General features: G+C 40.8%; 1 protein-coding gene across 6 annotated transcripts in view; it reads right to left on the bottom strand.

Moving 5' to 3' along the window:
- LOC123762743 (REST corepressor 1) overlaps positions 1–26,514 on the bottom strand; it is a 177,230-nt gene that overhangs the window by 100,507 nt on the left and 50,209 nt on the right. For 3 of the 6 annotated variants that reach the window (XM_045749492.2, XM_045749496.2, XM_045749494.2), the window contains 2 exons: positions 9,734–9,903; positions 9,389–9,506 (listed from right to left, as the gene is read on the bottom strand). In XM_045749492.2, coding sequence (XP_045605448.1) covers positions 9,389–9,506; positions 9,734–9,903 — 288 coding nt within the window. The remainder of the gene's footprint in view (positions 1–9,388; positions 9,507–9,733; positions 9,904–26,514) is intronic. The other 3 variants (XM_045749493.2, XM_045749497.2, XM_045749495.2) reach the window with 1 other exon arrangement.

Here is a 26,514-nt window from a genome sequence, read left to right as displayed (position 1 = left end):
GAAGATACAACTGACGATTTACTATAAAACCAGAAAAACGGCCAACCTACTCATGAGAAACTCTCCAGACACAAAGCAGAACGCTTTAAAAGAGACCAACGTCGTCTATGCCTTCAAATGCCCTCTTGGGGACTGTAAGCTCCAAAAAACCCAGTATATAGGCAAGACAACAACATCTCTTTCTAGGCGTTTAACGATGCATAAGCAACAAGGCTCCATTAAGGAACTTATAATCTCTTCCCACAACCAAACCATCGCCAGAGAAATCCTAGTAAACAACACAGAAATCATCGATAGATACAGCGATATCAGACGGCTTGACGTTTGCGAGGCACTACACATTAAGAAGTCAACACCAGCAATCAACAGCCAATTAATGCACAACTATATTCTACCCACCTCAAGACTCCGCCCCAATATAGAAGCATCAAGAAATATGGACCAATAGGCTTTCTACAATCACTTCCATTCAATACCCATTGTTTCGTGTTCTGTCTTGAGTTGATGAATTTAATACCCTATTAAATACCCCCTCAACCCATCCACCTCACTCAAATGTAGATATAAACAAATCGGAGATGTGTAAGTTCTATTCAGTTGTGTATGTGTAAACTAAAGTCTTTGAAAATGTAATAAGTTTTACGAAACGCGCTCAAGTGCCGTGTCAGACTAGAAATAAAAAATGAATTTTGGAGAATTGATTTTTGAATTACCACCAACAGTAAAAAGAAATGTACGAAAGATCGAGAAAATTCGTGTTAGAATTATTAATCTTACTTTTTCGGTCATATTTAATAATATAATATATATATATATATATATATATATATATATATATATATATATATATATATATATATATATATGTCGTACCTAGTAGCCAGAACGCACTTTTCAGCTTACTATGCAAGGCCCAATTTGCCTAATAAGCCAAATTTTCCTGAATTAATATATTTTCTCTATTTTTTTTTCTTAGGAAATGATAAAGCTACCCATTTCATTATGTATGAGGTCAATTTTTTTTTATTGGAGTTAAAATTAACGTAGATATATGACCGAACCTAACCAACCCTACCTAACCTAACCTAACCTATCTTTATAGGTTAGGTTAGGTTAGGTAGCCGAAAAAGTTAGGTTAGGTAGGTTAGGTAATCGAAAAACAATAAATTCATGAAAACTTGGCTTATTAGGCAAATTGGGCCTTGAATAGTAGGCTGAGAAGTGCGTTCTGGCTACTAGGTACATTATATATATATATATATATATATATATATATATGTCGTACCTAGTAGCCAGAACTCACTTCTCAGCCTACTATTCAAGGCCCGATTTGCCTAATAAGCCAAGTTTTCCTGAATTAATATATTTACTATAATTTTTTTCTTATGAAATGATAAAGCAACCCTTTTCTCTATGTATGAGGTCAATTTTTTTTTATTGGAGTTAAAATTAACGTAGATATATGATCGAACCTAACCAACCCTACCTAACCTAACCTAACCTATATTTATAGGTAAGGTTAGGTTAGGTAGCCAAAAAAAGCTAGGTTAGGTTAGGTTAGGTAGGTTAGGTAGACGAAAAAACATTAATTCATGAAAACTTGGCTTATTAGGCAAATCAGGCCTTGAATAGTAGGCTGAGAAGTGAGTTCTGGCTATTAGGTACGACATATATATATATATATATATATATATATATATATATATATATATATATATATATATATATATATATATATATATATATATATATATATATGCATATATATATATATATATATATATATATATATGTATATATATGTATATATATGTATATATATGTATATATATGTATATATATGTATATATATGTATATATATGTATATGAAAATAAAAATAAAAGAAAGAAAAGAAAAAGACAAGCAGCCAACCGGCGGGCAGAGAGCACCACGCCGGCCAGACTAAGAAGGCACCGAGAGAGCACAATAGCTGCACCAAAAGGCCCACCTCGTCAACAAAAACCAAGGCCACGTCACAACCACAACACGTGCCAAGAACCAAAAAGAGCAGCCTGCAAGCCAGAAAGACCCCGGAACCCCAGAAGGCAGACCTGGGTCACACACGAGGTAACTAAAAACCTCCTGAACCCCCAAAGGGGGCCCAAGAGGAAGAAACCTGCAGAACGAAACCAAAAAAACCAAAGGGACCCGGAATCGAACCCGGGAAAGCCCAAACCACCACAGAGAGGGCAAAGCACAGCACCCAGACAGAACCCCCAGTGAAACGGCCAAAACAGACCAAAAACTGAGGGAAACAAGGAGTGGGAGCAAGCATAAACAGACGGACCCCAGGGCCCAGACCCAGACAGACAGAAAATGCAAAACCGGGGTAAAAACCAACACCCAAGCATTCCCAGAGGAACTGAAAAAGGGCAGAACACCCCAGAAAAGGCAAAGAAACAGCAACAGGAGGATAAAACCCCTGAAGGAGGTGAAAAACTCCCCCAAAACCCGAGCTCGCACACCCAGGCACAAGTAAACAAACTGCACCGCCGCCCCGGTGGCCAGGCGGGGAAGCAACCCGCAGAAGAAAATGGCCACCAGAACAAAGGAGAGGCAACCGTCTCCATCTTTATCACAGATCGGCAGAGTCTTTCACCCTGATGCTCCTGTTGCCTAGCAGTAAATAGGTACCTGGTGGTTGGACAGCTGATATGTGCTGCTTCCTGAGGTTGTGTGTGTGTGTGTGTGTAATTATCTAAGTGTAATTACCTAAGTGTAGTTACAGGATGAGAGCTATGCTCATGGTGTCCCGTCTTCCCAACACTCTTTGTCATATAACAGTTTGAAACTACTGACGGTCTCCACCATCTTTTCACCTAACTTGTTCCAACCGTCTACCACTCTGTTTGCGAAAGTGGTTGATACCTGGTTGATACCTGGTTGATGGGGTTCTGGAAGTTCTTCTACTCCCCAAGCCCGGCCCGAGGCCAGGCTCGACTTGTGAGAGTTTGGTCCTCCAGGCTGTTGCTTGGAGCGGCCCGCAGGGCCACATACCCACCACAGCCCGGCTGATCCGGAACTTCTCTTAGAAAACAGTCCAGTTTTCTCTTGAAGATGTCCACGGTTGTTCCGACAATATTTCTTATAGTCGCTGGGAGGACGTTGAACAACCGCGAACCTCTGATGTTTATACAGTGCTCTCTGATTGTGCCTATGGCACCTCTGCTCTTCACTGGTTCAATCTTGCATTTTCTTCCCATATCGTTCACTCCAGTACGTTGTTATTTTACTGTGTAGATTTGGGACCTGGCCCTCCAGTGAATTTTCTTAGGCATCTGTGTTTAGCTAGTTTAAATCTATGACCTCTTGTTCTTAAAGTTCCAGGTCTCAGGAAATCTTCCCTATCGATTTTATCAATTTCTGTTACTATTTTGTACGTAGTGATTATATCACCTCTTTTTCTTCTGTCTTCTAGTTTTGGCATATTTAATGCCTCTAACCTCTCCTCGTAGCTCTTGCCCTTCAGTTTTGGGAGCCACTTAGTAGCATGTCTTTGCACCTTTTCCAGTTTGTTGATGTACTTCTTAAGATATGGGCACCAGACAACCGCTGCATATTCTAGCTTTGGCCTAACAAAAGTCGTGAACAATTTCTTTAGTATTTCTCCATCCATGTATTTAAAAGCAATTCTGAAATTAGAGAGTGTAGCATAGGCTCCTCGCACAATGTTCTTAATGTGGTCCTCAGGTGACAGTTTTCTATCGAGAACCACCCCTAGATCCCTTTCTTTGTCATAATTCTTTAAAGATTTCTCACATAATTTATAGATTGTGTGGGGTCTATGTTCTCCTATTCCACATTCCATAACATGGCCTTTATTCACATTAAATTCCATTTGCCAAGTGGTGCTCCATATACTTATTTTTTCCAGGTCTTCTTGAAGGGAATGACAATCATCTAGGTTTCTTATCTTCCCTATTATCTTAGCATCATCAGCAAACATGTTCACGTAATTCTCTATTCCAACTGGTAGATCGTTTATATAGACAATGAACATCAACGGTGCAAGAACTGAACCATGTGGTACTCCACTCGTGACATTCCTCCAATCCGATACATTGCCTCTGATTACGGCCCTCATTTTTCTGTCAGGAAATTTTTCATCCGAGTTAGAAGCTTACCTGTCACCCCTCCAATATGTTCCAGTTTCCAAAACAACCTCTCATGTAGAACTCTGTCGAAAGCCTTTTTTTAGGTCCAGATAGATGCAGTCAATCCAACCATCTCTTTCCTGTAAAATCTCTGTGGCTCAATCATAGAAACTGAGTAAGTTCGTGACACAGGATCTTCCAGATCGAAATTGAACATTCTCGCAGCACCCAAGGTGAAATGCCATCTGGTCTAACTGGTTTATTTTTTCCTAGCCCCTTCAGTAATTTTTCCACTTTGCCTTGAGATATCTCAATGTATTCTATGGTGTTCACTGGAACTGGTATTGAATCTGGTCTCTGAAAATCTCATTTTGCACAAACACATTTTCAAACTGTTCCTTTAATCTTTCACACATTTCTTTTTCATTCTCTATGAATTTGTTGCCCATTCTCAATCTCTGAATTTTATCATTTACATGCAGCTTGCTTTAAATGAATTTATAGAAAAGGCTTGGATCTGTTTTACATTTGTTTCGCAGGGCGCCTGACCGCTGGGTGGACAGTGCTTTGGATTCATAGTTGATTCCGCGTTCGATCCCCGACGGAGGCGAAGACAAATGGGCAAAATGTTTCTTTCACCCTAATGCCCCTGTTACCTAGCAGTAAATAGGTACCTGGCAGTTAGACAGCTGCTACAGGCTGCTACCTGGGGGTGGAGGCCTGGTCGACGACCGGGCCACGGGGACGCTAAAGCCCCAAAATCGTCTCAAGATAACCTCTCCTCTGTGTGTGTGTGCGCAATTACCTAAGTGTAGTTACAGGATGAGAGCTACGCTCGTGGTGTCCTGTCTTCCCAGTACTCTTTGTCATATAACGCTTTGAAACTGCTGACGGTTTTTATCTCCACCACCTTCTTAACTTACAGGGGCCATGAGATTAGTTTTTTAAAAGTTGTTCAATGTCAACCAATATTTTTTGACTAGTTGTATATGAAAAGGGCTGTAATTGTTCCAAGTTTCAGTACTGCAGCCTAAATAGAAAGGAAGATTTTTATTTATTTTTTTTTTTTTGAACGAATATTACACATTTTCAAGTTTTTATCAACAACCACACCTTTCAGATATAATCATTCTATGACACTTTTCTGTCACATTAGCATATAATAAAGGATCTTTAGGAAGGGATTTTCCAAAACATTTTTAGTTTTCCTAAAGCAAATAGTCAAAGTTCCCCCCAAAAATTATGCAAATATATCATGTTTATTGCTATAATAAAATCAATATATGAACTTAGGAAGCAAAACTTGTGCCAGATTTTAGAGGCATACACTCTACATATAAGGTGTAAGTTTCATGTAAATTGAATAAAAAATGAAAGAGTTATTTATTTTCAAGTAACAAAAATTCTTATAAGAAAATAATAAAGTCTAAGGTGCTGCCATCTGTGACTGAGGGTGACATCAACCAATTTCCTGACCCCCCCCCCCCTTGGCATCCTTACAGATAGGCTTACATGCAGTCAGATGTATAAGTTTCACCTCCCCATCCTTGGCATCCTTACAGATAGGCTTACATGCAGTCAGATGTATAAGTTTCATGCAAATCGTCCGATAAACAAATAAGAAAAATAAAATTTAAGAAAGAAAAACAAAAAAAATTATTTTTTTTCAACTTAATTTTTTTTATAAAACTAATTATATATATTTTTAATATATGCTATTGTGATAGCTGAGTCATAGACATGATTTCAGTTGACACATGCGTTTGATAATCTTTTTGACCATTTTGGAAAATTTTTGACAATTCAATATTTTCTTTCTCCCTTCCTATTTACGCTACGATGCTAAGACTTGGACCAGATGAAACCCTTTTCATATACAACACGTCAAAAAAGTTTGATTGAAATCGAACCAGTTTTCATTTATTGCATATTTGGAACTGACTTAACTTATGCAAACCGTCTACCACTCTGTTTGCAAAAGAAAACTCGCTAATATTTTTCCGCTCCTTTGTTTCCTTAGCTTGAATTTGCGTCCTCTTATTCTTAAAATTGCGGGTTTCAGGAATTCGTCTGTGTCAATTTGGTCAATTCCTATTATTACTTTGTAAGTGGTGATCATACCATCCCTTTTTCTTCTATTTTCTATCTTTGGCATATTTAAGGCCTCTACCACTCCTCGTAACTCTTGTTTTTCAGTTCTCTAAGTCATTTTGTAGCATGCCGTTCCATCTTTTCCAGTTTATTGATGTGCTTCTTGAGATTCTGGCACCATACACCTGCTGCGTATTTCAATCTTGGTCTCAAGAGAGTCATGAACAGTTTCTTTAGTATTTCAGTATCCATGTAGTTAAGAGCGAGGCTAAAGATGGAAAACGACATATACGCGCTTGACACAATGTTCTTTGTGTGTGTTCCTTTGGTGACAGTTAGTATCCAAAACCACCCCTAGATCTTGTTCCCATGACCATCCATCACCCAGCAACTCTCGTGGCATATCCTGGGTACAGATATTTATTTAAATCCTAAAACATTCTTGTGTCACACTGAATAACAAGTGGGGCTCATACAAGCTTAACACATACTTGATACACATTAAGCTTTGCAGGATTAAAGTTGATTTTACCGGGTGTCACAGAGTAACTGGGGTCGTCCTAGTGCTTCCCCAAACAGACCCAATACCCCTCCTTCACAAAGTCTGTGAATGTAAAATGTTCTGCCCCAAGTTCATAGACATCAGCATTACGATGACCAATCCACACATCAGAAGATTGAGAAACAAAGTTGCTTCGTAGTTGTCTCCATCTTATTATGTGTGGTTTGGTCATCATATCATCAGCCACATCATCGTAACTCATCGTCTACTTTAGCATTACAGTAGAACCTCAAGTGACAAACGCCTCAATTGGCGAGCATTTTGAGTAACGAGCGCCCAGATCGCCGACAATTCATCTCTTATGGCAAGCGCTCATTTGAAAAACGTCTACACCACAAGGTGGGGTCGCGCTGCTTCTCGCACATTCTCGGACGCCTCTGACGAAGCAAATAATTTTTTTTTTAATGATGCTGGGATATAAAGGGGTGATTGCTGTGATGTTGCAAAGCATTGACTTTTTTGTAGAGAAAAGAAATGAAATTTTGTGAAAAACAACAAATGTCAAAAAGGTTCGTTCAGTGTTCTGCAGGTAGGCTGCTCCATGTTTCTTAAATAAAAACAAATAAATAAAAAATAAAAAAGTTGAAACAATTTGAAAAACGGACAAATACCATAAAGGTTCATTCAGTGTTTGTCAGGTAGGCTGCTCCATTATTGAGACATAAATGAAACACACACAATAAATGGAACACATTTGAAGCAAAGAAAGATTGTCATAATGGAGCAGCCTACCCGACAAACACTGAACAAACCTTTATTGCCTTTGTCCTTTTTTTCAGTTTGTTTCAACTTTTTTATTTTCATTTTTTTTTTATTTAAAAAAGTTTTTGTTTTATTTAAGAAACGTGGAGCAGCCTACCTACTGAACATCGAATGAACCGTTTGCTATAAATGAAAAAAAATATTGAACAAATTTGAAGTAAGAAAAATGTCATAAGGGTTTGTTCAGTGTATGTAAGGTAGGCTGCTCCATTATTTAAAACATCGAATATCATATTGATGTTTTTCGGTGGTAGAACGGATTAATTTGATTTCCATTATTGTCAATGGGGAAATCTGTTTCACATGACGATCAAGGCGCCAGAACGGATTAAATTCGTTATTCGAGGTTCCACTGTATTTAAAATAATAGTGAATTCAGATATTGATTAAATTAATTGGAAGGTTGAACTATAAGAGGAAGGGAGGGAGAGAGTAGGAAAATGGGAGGGAAAGGCAGTCAGAGCCAGGCAGAGACCTGTGCACTGTCGGGTTCCCCATCTCGTTCATATACCATACTGAAGAATGTCACACCATTGCCATTCATTTTAGAAAGGGGAATTTTTTTTATGTATTTGGGGAGTGGGGTGGTTATATTTTAAGACAGTCTAGTACACTACACTTGAATGCTTCCAGAATGATAATTTGCTACAAATATATCCATCCACAAGAAAGAAAATCTTAAAATACATAAAATATTACATTAATAAAATAATTGATAACGAGATGATTTATCGTGTAAAAAGCTGTTAATTCACCAACTCAAAGTTGGCATTTTCCTTCTTTTCTAAAGTATTGGTTAACTCATAAGGTGGAAGCCCAATTCTCCCAAAACAATTCAGTGTAACATGTCATGAAATGCCTCTGAAATGTCCCTCATTGTGTTCGAGACAACCAGCCAGAGAGCCCCTCCCAGAAGACTCCTAAGTTTGCATGAATGTATCCAAAAATGGTTTGAAATTAGCTGCATAAATTAAATTTAATAGTTTCCCCAAAGCATCACATATTAGAGTATTTATAAAAATTAACTCCCTCCCTAACCCAGCCATTAAGTGTTTTTAAATCAAGCATTTTCAGAGTTACTCAGTTGTGATAACCCTGTGTACACTTTAACAATAAGACCACTGTGTACACTACAACAAAAAGGCCACTGTGTACAACAAGGAGGCTGGTGTGTGTACACTACAACAAGAAAGTCGGTGTATGTACACTACAACAAGGAAGTCGGTGTGTACACTACAACAAGAAAGTCGGTGTGTACACTACAACAAGGAAGTCGGTGTGTACACTACAACAAGAAAGTCGGTGTGTACACTACAACAAGAAAGTCGGTGTGTACACTACAACAAGAAAGTCGGTGTGTACACTACAACAAGAAAGTCGGTGTGTACACTACAACAAGAAAGTCGGTGTGTACACTACAACAAGAAAGTCGGTGTGTACACTACAACAAGAAAGTCGGTGTGTACACTACAACAAGAAAGTCGGTGTGTACACTACAACAAGAAAGTCGGTGTGTACACTACAACAAGAAAGTCGGTGTATGTACACTACAACAAGAAAGTCGGTGTGTACACTACAACAAGAAAGTCGGTGTGTACACTACAACAAGAAAGTCGGTGTGTACACTACAACAAGAAAGTCGGTGTGTACACTACAACAAGGAGGCCGGTGTGTACACTATAACAAGGAGGCCGGTGTGTACACTACAACAAGAAAGTCGGTGTGTACACTACAACAAGAAAGTTGGTGTGTACACTACAACAAGAAAGTCGGTGTGTACACTACAACAAGGAGGCCGGTGTATGTATACTATAACAAGAAGGCCACTGGGCACTTACTTCATGGTTGATGTGCATGCCACGAGGGGGGCGTCGCTTGTGTTTTATTAGCTGCTTGTCTCTCTTCATAGGTCCCACAGTAGGTCTTAAACAACCCATTTTTCTGTAAAATCCCAATCTATTCACTTGACAATTACTGTAATTTTCTTTCAGTGTTAACTGTATAAAAAGTAACCATGAAATATATTGAACTTATATTAACATTTTGCTAAATCAAATCAACTTAAAATGTACATTTCCTTGTACTATTAAAACAAGCATCAATGAACTTTTTACAAAATTACTAAAGTTAAAAGAATAAAATTTCTGGATAATATGAAATATATTTGTATAAATGAAGCTTACTTCCAGTGGTTGTAGCATGTGAGGCACTGTAGACCCTTAGGGGATTCATTAAGCACTGATGCTGGGATGGTGCAGTTAGAGCAGGTCTTCGTCTCCTCCCCATTCTTCCCTTCCTCGTCCTCTTCGGACCTATCTCCACTACTGTCTCCGACACCACCTTCAGTAACTTGCTGTAAAGTTTGATATAAAAAAAAAAGGGCTGAGACATATATGGAAAGAGAGCTAAGACTAAAGCTATGGGCTAATATTTCTGGTTAAGAATAAAGGTCAAAACTAGTTTTTCAGCTAAGCCTTAATAACTGTCCTTCTTCCTATCCACATTTCTATTCCAATGCACAAATTTAGATAGAAAACCTCTTTGTAAATCCAACAACTCCAAACTTTTAAAATGTTCTTTGAAGAGATTAATAATAACTACACTTCCTAAGGGACTCAAAGTTTATTTCTTTAGAAAGTGGGTGAATAAAACCTTACAAAAAAAAAAAACTAGCGTTGAATGTAATGAAACGCCATTTTCTGGGCGAGCCCCGGAGGTTCCCTGGAGCTATCGGACTGATATACGCTATATTAGTCTAGGGTATCAATGGAGTTCTGCCTACCAGGGATCACGAGCCAGAACCAGACTCCTTCAGAGAGGCACAGGGAGCAATGGCTTATGGAAACCCCATGGTAGCATTCCATGTCTGTTATCGACCAGGGTTTGGCACCCAGAAAGGTAGGAATAACAAAACAAACCCAACTTGGTAAGAAATTGCAACTGAAGACCGAACCGAGAGACAGAACTTCCACCAAAACATACGGAAACAAGCAAAGAAGCAAACGTCATTCACAATTGCCGCGCTACTTATCCGCGCAGCCCACCCCTTCCCGGGAGGGGGATGGGGGAGCTCTGGACCCCCGCGACGGCTGCTCACACCTCAGTTCGGAGGCCGAGCATCAAAAACGAAACCGCTGACCAAAGAGAGGGAGAGAGGGTGCCAGGGAGACTCCAGGGCTCACCCAGAAAATGGAGTCATTACATTCAACACTGGTTTTCTATGGGGAGCTCCTCTGGCTCCCAGGGGCTACATATCCAAAGACAAGTAAAAGAGGGACTTACTCGGCAGGCAGCCACAATGTGCACATCAACTTGAAAATGAGACAACTGCCTGCAACCTGTAACCCAAAGCCATACACGAACGACCGGGACTGCCAACAGGCAGCCAGAACCCCGTTCAACCTCCATAGGCCCCGTGCCTGAATGTCAGCCCAAGACATGTAGCCAAACACGGCAGCCAAAGCAGCATACTGTACTTATGAACACCATGGACACGAGGATAGGCTGCAGGCTGGCTAGACCTAATAACCCTGCGGATAACCTGCGAGACCCGAGCCCTGGAAAAGAGAACAAGGGAAATTGGATCAACCCAAAGCACATCCCCAGCCACAGAAGCCGAGGCACACAGGTAACAGCATAAAGCCGCAGCAGGACACAACACATGATGCTACCCCAGCCCAACCAACCAAGCACCAAGGTCCCCTCTGGAAGCCCGCCATCTCGCTCTTCGGCAGAAAGGAAGGAGACGGCTGCCACCGAACAAACCGACCACCAGGACCGAAAGAGCAGAAACCCCTATGCTGGAGGAGAGCGTGAAGCTCACCAACCCAACACCCAGAGGCCAATGTCAGCAGAAACAGATCCTTGGAAAAACAATCTTGAACCGAAGGGGCAACAACAAACCAAGGAAAAAGAGAGAAAAGAGAGCACCCAGTCCAAGGACCAGGACGGCTTAGGCGATGCATGAGCAGGCAAGAGGTGAAACAAAGCATGAGAAAGTTTACGGAACGGAATGGAAGTGACACCCACCCCGAACGCAAGTTGGAGTCAGCGCCTCACGACAAGAGGTGACAGTATTGGACATCAAATGACAGTCCTGAAAGAGCCAACATAGAAAGGACAAAATAATCTAAACAGAAATAGAAGACAACCAACAAAAAGAGAGAGGAAATGGCGAAAAGAACGCTAGGAAACTTCATACTGTCACCAAGACTCAAGCTCACAGGTGGGACACCATCAATGAAGGCGCCTGATCATACAAGTAGTGATACACTTGCGTCAAAATGACCAGATGTGAAGACCGAACCAGCCATGTACTGGAACGGTCCGAGCTGCTGAAGGAAGCTGAGCCGCAGAAAATGACCCGGGTTCGGACACCGAGCAAGCAGAGCCTGAAACCATGGCTGTGCCGGCCATCAATGGGGCCCACAAGGACGACTCTCCCGTGGTAAGACTCCAAAAAGAGCCAGAACCCGAATCAATAGCTGTACCGGGGAAAAGAGGTCTTGGTAACCCCACCTCAACCAATTCTGCTGAAAGGTGTCCACTGCGATGGCACCGCAGTCGAGGAAGAGCGCCACATAGATTGGGAGACGCTGACACCATGTCGATGCAAAGAGGTCCACCTCCGGAATCCCGAACGTCCAGCAGAGCCAACTGAAGGAGTCGGCTTCGACCGTCCATTCCATGGACAGGGAAAAGAACTGCGACAAGCCATCCACCAAGACGTTGGACACTCCCCGGATGTGTCCGGGGAGTGAACCCCTGCATTTCAACTCTGCGTTTTAACCACTGGAGAGGAGAGCAGTCCGAATGGAGTGGAATCGTAGAGCCCCGAACGATCCAAACCCTCTGAAGCGACAGCCAAACTGTTGCAAATTCCAGCACAGTGCTTGGGAGGTAGGCACCATCTCTGTGGTCCGTGGCTCTTTGGGACTGGTTGCTTCGTGTGGCTCTTCTGCTGAGTTCTCAGGGTCTAGCTCTACATGCTGTTCATTTCCAGGGAGTGTCCATCGTCCTGGCAACAGCCTGTCACAGTTCTGTAATGATCTGTTGCACAGACCTAGCTTTTCCTCTCTCCCCTATCCCCTTCCCCTCATTGATGGGGAAAAGGTAGGTAGGTAGGTAGGTAGGTAGGTGTGTGTGTGTGTGTAATTACCTAAGTGTAATTACCTAAGTGTAGTTACAGGATGAGAGCTACGCTCGTGGTGTCCCGTCTTCCCAGCACTCTTTGTCATATAACGCTTTGAAACTACTGACGGTCTTGGCCTCCACCACCTTCTCACTTAACTTGTTCCAACCGTCTACCACTCTATTTGCGAAGGTGAATTTTCTTATATTTCTTCGGCATCTGTGTTTAGCTAGTTTAAATCTATGACCTCTTGTTCTTGAAATTCCAGGTCTCAGGAAGTCTTCCCTGTCGATTTTATCAATTCCTGTAACTATTTTGTATGTAGTGATCATATCACCTCTTTTTCTTCTGTCTTCTAGTTTTGGCATATTTAATGCTTCTAACCTCTCCTCGTAGCTCTTGCCCTTCAGTTCTGGGAGCCACTTAGTAGCATGTCTTTGCACCTTTTCCAGTTTGTTGATGTGCTTCTTAAGATATGGGCACCACACAACAGCTGCATATTCTAGCTTTGGCCTAACAAAAGTCATGAACAATTTCTTTAGTATATCGCCATCCATGTATTTAAATGCAATTCTGAAGTTAGAAAGCATAGCATAGGCTCCTTGCACAATATTCTTTATGTGGTCCTCAGGTGATAGTTTTCTATCTAGAACCACTCCTAGATCTCTTTCTTTATCAGAATTCTTTAAAGATTTCTCACATAATATATAGGTTGTGTGGGGTCTATGTTCTCCTATTCCACATTCCATAACATGACATTTATTAACATTAAATTCCATTTGCCAAGTGGTGCTCCATATACTTATTTTGTCCAGGTCTTCTTGAAGGGCATGACAGTCATCTAAATTTCTTATCCTTCCTATTATCTTAGCATCATCAGCAAACATGTTCATATAATTCTGTATACCAACTGGTAGATCATTTATGTACACAATAAACATCACTGGTGCAAGAACTGAACCCTGTGGTACTCCACTTGTGACATTTCTCCATTCTGATACATTGCCTCTGATTACTGCCCTCATTTTTCTATCAGTCAGAAAATTTTTCATCCATGATAGAAGCTTACCTGTCACCCCTCCAATATTTTCCAGTTTCCAGAACAACCTCTTATGTGGAACTCTGTCGAAAGCCTTTTTTAGGTCCAGATAGATGCAGTCAACCCAACCATCTCTTTCCTGTAATATCTCTGTGGCTCGATCATAGAAACTGAGTAAATTCGATACACAGGATCTTCCAGATCGAAAACCATACTGTCTGTCTGATATTATATCATTTCTCTCTAGGTGTTCTACCCTTTTAGTTTTGATTAGTTTTTCCAATACTTTCACTATTACACTTGTCAATGATACAGGTCTATAATTGAGGGGGTCTTCCCTGCTGCCACTTTTGTAGATTGGAACTATGTTAGCCTGTTTCCACCCGTCTGCTACGATTCCTGTACACAGGGATGCCTGAAAGATCAGGTGAAGTGGAATGCTGAGCTCAGATGCACATTCTCTCAGAACCCATGGTGAAACGCCATCTGGGCCAGCTGCTTTGTTCTTACCGAGCTCCTTGAGCATTTTTTCCACTTCGTCTCTAGACACCTCTATGTGTTCTATGTTGTTCTCTGGAATTCTTATTGTATCTGGTTCCCTAAAGATTTCATTTTGTACAAACACACTTTGGAACTTTTCGTTTAGTGTTTCACACATTTCCTTTTCATCTTCCGTGAATCTATTTCCCATTTTCAACCTCTGAATATTATCCTTTACCTGCAATTTGTTGTTTATGAATTTATAGAATAGACCTGGTTCTGTTTTACATTTGTCCGCAATCCCTTTTTCAAAATTTCTTTCTGCCTCTCTCCTCACTGCCGTGTAGTTGTTTCTCGCATCTTTGTATCGCTGGTATGTTTGGGGGTTCGGCCTCTTCCTGTATTGATTCCATTTTTGTGTCTTTCGGTCTCTAGCCCTCTCGCAATTTCTATTGAACCAATCCTGTTTCCTAGTTCTGCATCTCTGTTTTGGTATAAATTTTTTTGTGCCTTTATCATATATTTCACAAAACTTGCCATACATCTCATTCACTTCCTTGCCTAGCATCAAGTCTGTCCAATTATACTCACTAAAAAAATTTCTAAGGTCACCATAATGTCCTCTCCTGAAGTCTGGTTTTTCAACTGCTTCAACCTCCTTATTTTCTTCCAGCTTATAACGCATTGCATACTTTATTCCCAAAAAGACATGGTCACTTTTACCCAAGGGAGGAAGGTACTGAATGTCAAATATCTCTTCCTCCTTCCTGGTAAATATCAAATCTAGCATGGAGGGAACGTCCCCTTCCCTCATCCTCGTAGCTTGTTTAACATGTTGATACAAGAATGTTTCCAGGATGAGGTCTACAAATTTACAGGTCCAAAAATCTTCTGTTTTAGCTTCATATGCTTCCCAGTCTATGGATTTCAAGTTGAAGTCACCGACTATCAACAGTCGTGATCTATCGTTATCCGCTCTCGCTATAATCTCTCTCATTATTGTTATAAGACCTTCACGTTTACTATCTAGCTCCTCCTTTGACCATGTGCTGCTTGGCGGTGGACTATATGCATTTATCATCATTAGTTTATCATCCTCATAGCAGATCTCTAGTGCTATTATGTCAACTTCTTGTGGATTGGCAGTCATTATTTCCTTCACCTTTAGGTGTTCTTTTACCAGCACAGCAACGCCACCGCCTTTCCTAATTTTTCTGTCCCGTCTCCAAATTGAGTAGCCCCTTGGGAATATGACCTCATTTAAAATTACATCTTCAAGTTTTGTCTCCGTGAGTGCAACAATGTCTGGTGTCTGCAGCTGTATTACATCACTTAACTCCAGTATCTTCGATCTCACTCCATCTATGTTGGTGTATGCAATCTTCAGGAACTTGTTCCCCCTCTCCATATTCTTCACTCCCCCTCTCTCTATTGATTTTGTTGGTTTGCCTTTATGTACCACTTTACTGGTTTGCCTACCCCTATCACTTTGTAGAAAAAAAAATTTATTTCTTCTTCATTCCTGCTCTCATTTAAATGTTTTGCCTCGGCGAGGTTCAGTTTCAGCTTCTCTCTATCTTCTTTTGAAAGATCTCGTCTTAACGACCACCCTTTCCCATCCTCATCCCTTTGCAATTTTCTAGCATTCCTTAGTACTTCTTCCATCTGTTTGGCACCGTTTAGGGTGATCCTCAAAGGTCGATCTTTCCCTTTTACGTACCTGCCTATTCTCCTGTAGTCGCACACATTCTCTCTGTTTGTAAGACCTTCCACGAGGCCAACAATTTTATCTACTACTTTAGCTTCTTCTACAGCTCTTTCTGACCTAGATGTTATCGCCTTTTCTTTGCAGCCAAAAATGATCAGGGACTTACTCCGATCAACTGTGTTTTGCACCAACTTCGGGTTAGATGCCAATTCTTTCCTCACTTCTAGCCTAATGTTTGTTTTATCTTGGTTGCTGCAGTGTTTGACTTCCTTTACTGCTTCATCTATTTTTTCCTTCTCCTTGGCCACTTGTGCATAAGTGAGTTGCATATCTTTCTTGCACTGTTCTATTCCCTGTGTAACTTCCTCCATCTGTGCTGACAAAAGCTGTTTCTCCTGTTGAATTTCCTTGCCTAACCTATTGTAGTCATTTATGTTTAAATTTACTTTAACTTCTTCCAAAGCTATTTTTAAGAGTTTATTTTCTTCTTCCATGGCTTTGCAATTTGTTTCCAATTGATTCTTATCCTTGCGCAAGTCTTTCACTAAACCCTCAAGACATAAAACTTTGCTATTCAAATGGTCATTACTTTCTTTCAATTTACTAATTATTTCTACATGAGAGTTCACTATAGTATCTAAATTTACCAACTTGTTATGTAGACTACTAATATCAATGCCTTCTTCATTGAATCCCTCAAAATCAAGCTCTGTTTTGTTTTTCCCCTTGCCAGTGGCCATCTTGAATGTTCTTCTCTGCACTGTAAACACTAGGGCAACTTTTTCTCATCCGATTTTTCACTTCCCTTGGCACTTTCCTGTTATCTCACCTATTTTTCAAGAGCACTATACCTTTATGTTCTCTGGGACACCACTCACTACCATCAACCTGTACTACAATACTTAGGATTGTTGAAATATGCTGGAGCTCCTCTGCTGCAAGTGTTGACCCTAGGGGTGTCACCTTTTTTCATGTGTGTGTGTGTGTGTGTGTGTTTACTAGTTGTGTGTGTGTACTCACCTAATTGTGCTTGCGGGGGTTGAGCTCTGGCTCTTTGGTCCCGCCTCTCAACCGTCAATCAACTGGTGTACAGATTCCTGAGCCTATTGGGCTCTATCATATCTACATTTGAAACTGTGTATGGAGTCAGCCTCCACCACATCACTTCCTAATGCATTCCATTTACTAACTACTCTGACACTGAAAAAGTTCTTCCTAACGTCTCTGTGGCTCATTTGGGTACTCAGCTTCCACCTGTGTCCCCTTGTTCGCGTCCCACCAGTGTTGAATAGTTCATCCTTGTTTACCCGGTCGATTCCCCTGAGGATTTTATAGGTTGTGATCATGTCCCCCCTTACTCTTCTGTCTTCCAGTGTCGTAAGGTGCATTTCCCGCAGCCTTTCCTCATAACTCATGCCTCTTAGTTCTGGGACTAGTCTAGTAGCATACCTTTGGACTTTTTCAAGCTTCGTCTTGTGCTTGACAAGGTACGGGCTCCATGCTGGGGCCGCATACTCCAGGATTGGTCTTACATATGTGGTGTACAAGATTCTGAATGATTCCTTACACAGGTTCCTGAACACCGTTCTGATGTTAGCCAGCCTCGCATATGCCGCAGACGTTATTCTCTTTATGTGGGCTTCAGGAGACAGGTTTGGTGTGATATCAACTCCTAGATCTTTCTCTCTGTCTGTTTCATTAAGTACTTCATCTCCTATTCTGTATCCTGTGCCTGGCCTCCTGTTTCCACTGCCTAGTTTCATTACTTTGCATTTACTCGGGTTGAACTTCAACAGCCATTTGTTGGACCATTCACTCAGTCTATCCAGGTCATCTTGTAGCCTCCTACTATCATCCTCTGTTTCAATCCTCCTCATAATTTTTGCATCGTCGGCAAACATTGAGAGGAACGAATCTATACCCTCTGGGAGATCATTTACATATACCAGAAACAGTATAGGTCCAAGGACTGACCCCTGCGGAACTCCACTTGTGACGTCTCGCCAATCTGAGACCTCACCCCTCACACAGACTCGTTGTCTCCTGTTGCTTAGGTACTCCTCTATCCACCAGAGTACCTTCCCTCTCACTCCAGCCTGCATCTCCAACTTTCGCACTAGCCTCTTGTGTGGCACTGTATCAAAGGCTTTCTGACAATCCAAAAATATGCAGTCTGCCCACCCTTCTCTTTCTTGCCTTATTTTTGTTGCCTGGTCGTAGAATTCAAGTAACCCTGTGAGGCAGGACCTGCCATCCCTGAACCCATGTTGATGCTGTGTTACAAAGTTCCTTCGCTCCAGATGCTCCACTAGTTTTTTTCGCACAATCTTCTCCATCAGCTTGCATGGTATGCAGGTTAGGGACACTGGCCTGTAGTTCAGTGCCTCCTGTCTATCCCCTTTCTTGTATATCGGGACTACGTTAGCTGCTTTCCAAATATCTGGCAGTTCCCCTGTTGCCAGTGATTTGTTATACACTATGGAGAGTGGTAGGCTCAGTTCTCTTGCTCCTTCCTTTAGAACCCAAGGGGAGATTCAATCTGGGCCTATAGCCTTCGTCACGTCCAACTCTAGTAAACACTTCCTTACTTCCCCACTGGTAATCTCAAACTCTTCCAGTGGTTCCTGGTTAGTTAGCTATTCCCTCACTTACCTCTGGAATTTCTCCTTGCTCTAAGGTGAAGACCTCCTGGAATTTCTTATTCAATTCCTCACACACTTCCTTGTCATTTGTAGTGAATCGTTCCACCCCTATCCTTAATCTCATAACCTGTTCCTTTACTGTTGTTTTTCTCCTTTCTGTGTAATTACCTAAGTGTAATTACCTAAGTGTAGTTACAGGATGAGAGCTACGCTCGTGGTGTCCCGTCTTCCCAGCACTCTTTGTCATATAACGCTTTGAAACTACTGACGGTCTTGGCCTCCACCACCTTCTCACTTAACTTGTTCCAACCGTCTACCACTCTATTTGCGAAGGTGAATTTTCTTATATTTCTTCGGCATCTGTGTTTAGCTAGTTTAAATCTATGACCTCTTGTTCTTGAAATTCCAGGTCTCAGGAAGTCTTCCCTGTCGATTTTATCAATTCCTGTTACTATTTTGTATGTAGTGATCATATCACCTCTTTTTCTTCTGTCTTCTAGTTTTGGCATATTTAATGCTTCTAACCTCTCCTCGTAGCTCTTGCCCTTCAGTTCTGGGAGCCACTTAGTAGCATGTCTTTGCACCTTTTCCAGTTTTTTGATGTGCTTCTTAAGATATGGGCACCACACAACAGCTGCATATTCTAGCTTTGGCCTAACAAAAGTCATGAACAATTTCTTTAGTATATCGCCATCCATGTATTTAAATGCAATTCTGAAGTTAGAAAGCATAGCATAGGCTCCTTGCACAATATTCTTTATGTGGTCCTCAGGTGATCCCCACACACAGGTGTGTGTGTGTGTGTGTGTGTGTAATTACCTAAGTGTAATTACCTAAGTGTAGTTACAGGATGAGAGCTACACTCGTGGTGTCCCGTCTTCCCAGCACTCTTTGTCATATAACGCTTTGAAACTACTGACGGTCTTGGCCTCCACCACCTTCTCACTTAACTTGTTCCAACCGTCTACCACTCTATTTGCGAAGGTGAATTTTCTTATATTTCTTCGGCATCTGTGTTTAGCTAGTTTAAATCTATGACCTCTTGTTCTTGAAGTTCCAGGTCTCAGGAAGTCTTCCCTGTCGATTTTATCAATTCCTGTTACTATTTTGTACGTAGTGATCATATCACCTCTTTTTCTTCTGTCTTCTAGTTTTGGCATATTTAATGCTTCTAACCTCTCCTCGTAGCTCTTGCCCTTCAGTTCTGGGAGCCACTTAGTAGCATGTCTTTGCACCTTTTCCAGTTTGTTGATGTGCTTCTTAAGATATGGGCACCACACAACAGCTGCATATTCTAGCTTTGGCCTAACAAAAGTCATGAATAATTTCTTTAGTATATCGCCATCCATGTATTTAAATGCAATTCTGAAGTTAGAAAGCATTGCATAGGCTCTTTGCACAATATTCTTTATGTGGTCCTCAGGTGATAGTTTTCTATCTAGAACCACTCCTAGATCTCTTTCTTTATCAGAATTCTTTAAAGATTTCTCACATAATATATAGGTTGTGTGGGGTCTATGTTCTCCTATTCCACATTCCATAACATGACATTTATTAACATTAAATTCCATTTGCCAAGTGGTGCTCCATATACTTATTTTGTCCAGGTCTTCTTGAAGGGCATGACAATCATCTAAATTTCTTATCCTTCCTATTATCTTAGCATCATCAGCAAACATGTTCATATAATTCTGTATACCAACTGGTAGATCATTTATGTACACAATAAACATCACTGGTGCAAGAACTGAACCCTGTGGTACTCCACTTGTGACATTTCTCCATTCCGATACATTGCCTCTGATTACTGCCCTCATTTTTCTATCAGTCAGAAAATTTTTCATCCATGATAGAAGCTTACCTGTCACCCCTCCAATATTTTCCAGTTTCCAGAACAACCTCTTATGTGGAACTCTGTCGAAAGCCTTTTTTAGGTCCAGATAGATGCAGTCAACCCAGCCATCTCTTTCCTGTAATATCTCTGTGGCCCGATCATAGAAACTGAGTAAATTCGATACACAGGATCTTCCTGATCGAAAACCATACTGTCTGTCTGATATTATATCATTTCTCTCCAGGTGTTCTACCCTTTTAGTTTTGATTAGCTTTTCCAATACTTTCACTATTACACTTGTCAATGATACAGGTCTATAATTGAGGGGGTCTTCCCTGCTGCCACTTTTGTAGATTGGAACTATGTTAGCCTGTTTCCACACGTGTGCTACGATTCCTGTACACAGGGATGCCTGAAAGATCAGGTGAAGTGGAATGCTGAGCTCAGATGCACATTCTCTCAGAACCCATGGTGAAACGCCATCTGGGCCAGCTGCTTTGTTCCTCCCGAGCTCCTTTAGCATATTTTCCACTTCATCTCTAGACACCTCTATCCGCTCTATGTTGTTCTCTGGAATTCTTATTGTGTCTGGTTCTCTGAAGATTTCATTTTGTACAAACACACTTTGGAACTTTTCATTTAATGTTTCACACATTTCCTTTTCATTTTCCGTGAATCTGTTTCCCATTTTCAACCTCTGGATATTATCCTTTACCTGCAATTTGTTGTTTATGAATTTGTAGAATAGGCCCGGTTCTGTTTTACATTTATCTGCTATCCCTTTTTCAAAATTTCTTTCTGCCTCTCTCCTTACTGCTGTATAATTGTTTCTCGCATCTTTGTATCGCTGGTATGTTTGGGGGTTTGGCCTCTTCCTATACTGATTCCATTTTTGTGTCTTTTGGTCTCTTGCCCTCTCACAATTTCTGTCGAACCAATCCTGTTTTCTGGTCCTGCATCTCTGTTTTGGTATGAATGTTTGTGTGCCTTCCTCGTATAGTTTTAAAAATTTGGCATACATTTCATTTACTTCCCTGCCTAGCAACAATTCTGTCCAATTACACTCATTAAAAAAATTTCGAAGTTCCCCATAGTAGCCTCTCTTTAAATCGAGTTTATCAACTGTTTCAATGTCCCCATTTTCTTCTAGATGATATCTTAAAGCATATTTAATGTCTAACAGGACGTGATCACTCTTTCCCAAGGGAGGAAGGTACTGGATGTCAAAAATCTCTTCTTTCCTGGTGAATACTAGATCCAGTACTGACGGTATATCTCCTTCCCTCATTCTTGTGGCTTGCTTTATGTGTTGATACAAGAATGTCTCCAGAATGAGGTTCACAAATCTGCATGTCCAAAAGTCCTCCGTTCTTGCTTCATAGGCCTCCCAGTCTATTGCTCTAAAGTTGAAGTCCCCCAGTATCAACAGTCGTGATTTATCTTTATCTGCTTGTACAATAATATCTCTCATGACCATTATGAGGCCCTCTCGTTTGTCATCCAGTTCTTCCTTTGTCCACGTGTTGCTTACTGGTGGGCTGTAGGCATTTACAATTATCAGGTTATCATCCTGATTCCAGACCTGCAATGCCATTATGTCAATATCTCGAGGGTTTTCAAATATTAACTCTTTTTACCTTCAGGTGTTTTTTCACCAGTACAGCCACTCCTCCTCCCTTCCTAGTTTTCCTGTCACGTCTCCAAACTGAGTAGGCTCTTGGGAATATGACTTCATTTATTATATTTCCTTCAAGTTTCGTTTCTGATAATGCAACAATATCTGGGACCCTAAGCTGGATTATATCTTGCAACTCCAAAGTTTTTGACCTCACTCCATCTATGTTGGTATATACAATTTTCAGGAACATGTTCCCTTTTCCTTTGCTCTTTACTCCCCCTTCCACTACTGATCTTGTTGCTTTGTTTTTATGTACCATTTCACAAGCTTTCCAGTCCCTGTTACTTTGTAAAAAAAAGAATTTCTGTCTTCTTCATTTCTATCCCCATTTAGCCGTTTTGCCTCAATTAAGTTCATTTTCAGCTTTTCTCTGTCTTCCTTGGAGAGGTCTTGTCTTATTGACCAAGATTTGCCAACCTCATCACTCTGCAGTTTCCTGGCATTTCTTAGCACTTCCATCATGTTTTTCACTCCATTAAAGGTCACCCTTAAGGGGCGGTTCTTTTCTTTCTTATATTTTCCTATTCTTCTAAAATCACTGACATTTTCCTTTGAGCCTTCTCCTAAACCTACTATTTTCTCTATGATTTTCATCTCTTCTGCCGCTCGGTCCACCCTAGATGAAATTTCCTTCTCTAAACATCCAAAAATGATTATGGACTTAGTTCTATCTGCAGTGTTTTGTACCAGTTTACTGTTGGTAACCAGTTCTTTCCTAATTGCTTGCCTAATTTCTGCTTCTTGTTGGTCATTTCTGGTTTTGACTTCCGAACACACTTCTTTGATAGTCTCTTTCTCTTTTACAACTTCAGCATATGTCGCTTTTATTTCTTCTTTATACTTTTCTAGTTCTTTATTCACCTCCTCTATGTGAGTTGTCAGTGAAGTTTCCAGTTGGAGATCCTTACCTAACTCTATGTTAGCCCTTAGGCTTGCTTGGAGTTGTTCACCATATGAGTCTATCTTCTTGTTTATTTCTTCAAAGTCACCACACTTCACTTTCCATGCCGTGTGTGTGTGTGTGTGTGTGTGTGTGTGTGTGTGTGTGTGTGTGTGTGTGTGTGTGTGTGTGTGTGTGTGTGTGTGTGTGTGTGTTTACTAGTTGTGTTTTTTTTTTTTTTACGGCGGTTGAGCTTTGCTCTTTCGGCCCGCCTCTCAACTGTCAATCAACTGTTTACTAACTACTATTTTTTTTTTTTTTTTTTTTTTCTCTCACACCACACACACACACACACCCCAGGAAGCAGCCCGTGACAGCTGACTAACTCCCAGGTACCTATTTACTGCTAGGTAACAGGGGCACTTAGGGTGAAAGAAACTTTGCCCATTTGTTTCTGCCTCGTGCGGGAATCGAACCCGCGCCACAGAATTACGAGTCCTGCGCGCTATCCACCAGGCTACGAGGCCCCCATAGGTGTGTGTAATTACCTAAGTGTAATTACCTAAGTGTAGTTACAGGATGAGAGCTACGCTCGTGGTGTCCCGTCTTCCCAGCACTCTTTGTCATATAACGCTTTGAAACTACTGACGGTCTTGGCCTCCACCACCTTCTCACTTAACTTGTTCCAACCGTCTACCACTCTATTTGCGAAGGTGAATTTTCTTATATTTCTTCGGCATCTGTGTTTAGCTAGTTTAAATCTATGACCTCTTGTTCTTGAAGTTCCAGGTCTCAGGAAGTCTTCCCTGTCGATTTTATCAATTCCTGTTACTATTTTGTACGTAGTGATCATATCACCTCTTTTTCTTCTGTCTTCTAGTTTTGGCATATTTAATGCTTCTAACCTCTCCTCGTAGCTCTTGCCCTTCAGTTCTGGGAGCCACTTAGTAGCATGTCTTTGCACCTTTTCCAGTTTGTTGATGTGCTTCTTAAGATATGGGCACCACACAACAGCTGCATATTCTAGCTTTGGCCTAACAAAAGTCATGAACAATTTCTTTAGTATATCGCCATCCATGTATTTAAATGCAATTCTGAAGTTAGAAAGCATTGCATAGGCTCCTTGCACAATATTCTTTATGTGGTCCTCAGGTGATCGTTTTCTATCTAGAACCACTCCTAGATCTCTTTCTTTATCAGAATTCTTTAAAGATTTCTCACATAATATATAGGTTGTGTGGGGTCTATGTTCTCCTATTCCACATTCCATAACATGACATTTATTAACATTAAATTCCATTTGCCAAGTGGTGCTCCATATACTTATTTTGTCCAGGTCTTCTTGAAGGGCATGACAATCATCTAAATTTCTTATCCTTCCTATTATCTTAGCATCATCAGCAAACATGTTCATATAATTCTGTATACCAACTGGTAGATCATTTATGTACACAATAAACATCACTGGTGCAAGAACTGAACCCTGTGGTACTCCACTTGTGACATTTCTCCATTCCGATACATTGCCTCTGATTACTGCCCTCATTTTTCTATCAGTCAGAAAATTTTTCATCCATGATAGAAGCTTACCTGTCACCCCTCCAATATTTTCCAGTTTCCAGAACAACCTCTTATGTGGAACTCTGTCGAAAGCCTTTTTTAGGTCCAGATAGATGCAGTCAACCCAGCCATCTCTTTCCTGTAATATCTCTGTGGCCCGATCATAGAAACTGAGTAAATTCGATACACAGGATCTTCCTGATCGAAAACCATACTGTCTGTCTGATATTATATCATTTCTCTCCAGGTGTTCTACCCATTTAGTTTTGATTAGCTTTTCCAATACTTTCACTATTACACTTGTCAATGATACAGGTCTATAATTGAGGGGGTCTTCCCTGCTGCCACTTTTGTAGATTGGAACTATGTTAGCCTGTTTCCACACGTCTGCTACGATTCCTGTACACAGGGATGCCTGAAAGATCAGGTGAAGTGGAATGCTGAGCTCAGATGCACATTCTCTCAGAACCCATGGTGAAACGCCATCTGGGCCAGCTGCTTTGTTCCTCCCGAGCTCCTTTAGCATATTTTCCACTTCATCTCTAGACACCTCTATCCGCTCTATGTTGTTCTCTGGAATTCTTATTGTGTCTGGTTCTCTGAATATTTCATTTTGTACAAACACACTTTGGAACTTTTCATTTAATGTTTCACACATTTCCTTTTCATTTTCCGTGAATCTGTTTCCCATTTTCAACCTCTGGATATTATCCTTTACCTGCAATTTGTTGTTTATGAATTTGTAGAATAGGCCCGGTTCTGTTTTACATTTATCTGCTATCCCTTTTTCAAAATTTCTTTCTGCCTCTCTCCTTACTGCTGTATAATTGTTTCTCGCATCTTTGTATCGCTGGTATGTTTGGGGGTTTGGCCTCTTCCTATACTGATTCCATTTTTGTGTCTTTTGGTCTCTTGCCCTCTCACAATTTCTGTCGAACCAATCCTGTTTTCTGGTCCTGCATCTCTGTTTTGGTATGAATGTTTGTGTGCCTTCCTCGTATAGTTTTAAAAATTTGGCATACATTTCATTTACTTCCCTGCCTAGCAACAATTCTGTCCAATTACACTCATTAAAAAAATTTCGAAGTTCCCCATAGTTGCCTCTCTTTAAATCGAGTTTATCAACTGTTTCAATGTCCCCATTTTCTTCTAGATGATATCTTAAAGCATATTTAATGTCTAACAGGACGTGATCACTCTTTCCCAAGGGAGGAAGGTACTGGATGTCAAAAATCTCTTCTTCTTTCCTGGTGAATACTAGATCCAGTACTGACGGTATATCTCCTTCCCTCATTCTTGTGGCTTGCTTTATGTGTTGATACAAGAATGTCTCCAGAATGAGGTTCACAAATCTGCATGTCCAAAAGTCCTCCGTTCTTGCTTCATAGGCCTCCCAGTCTATTGCTCTAAAGTTGAAGTCCCCCAGTATCAACAGTCGTGATTTATCTTTATCTGCTTGTACAATAATATCTCTCATGACCATTATGAGGCCCTCTCGTTTGTCATCCAGTTCTTCCTTTGTCCACGTGTTGCTTGCTGGTGGGCTGTAGGCATTTACAATTATCAGGTTATCATCCTGATTCCAGACCTGCAATGCCATTATGTCAATATCTCGAGGGTTTTCAAATATTAACTCTTTTACCTTCAGGTGTTTTTTCACCAGTACAGCCACTCCTCCTCCCTTCCTAGTTTTCCTGTCACGTCTCCAAACTGAGTAGCCTCTTGGGAATATGACTTCATTTATTATATTTCCTTCAAGTTTCGTTTCTGATAATGCAACAATATCTGGGACCCTAAGCTGGATTATATCTTGCAACTCCAAAGTTTTTGACCTCACTCCATCTATGTTGGTATATACAATTTTCAGGAACATGTTCCCTTTTCCTTTGCTCTTTACTCCCCCTTCCACTACTGATCTTGTTGCTTTGTTTTTATGTACCATTTCACAAGCTTTCCAGTCCCTGTCACTTTGTAAAAAAAAGAATTTCTGTCTTCTTCATTTCTATCCCCAT

This window comes from Procambarus clarkii, chromosome 27, assembly GCF_040958095.1.
Source record: "Procambarus clarkii isolate CNS0578487 chromosome 27, FALCON_Pclarkii_2.0, whole genome shotgun sequence".
Lineage (NCBI taxonomy): Eukaryota > Metazoa > Arthropoda > Malacostraca > Decapoda > Cambaridae > Procambarus > Procambarus clarkii.
The sequence above is the reverse complement of the archived record's forward strand: the minus strand, read 5'-3'. Positions and strand labels throughout refer to the sequence as shown.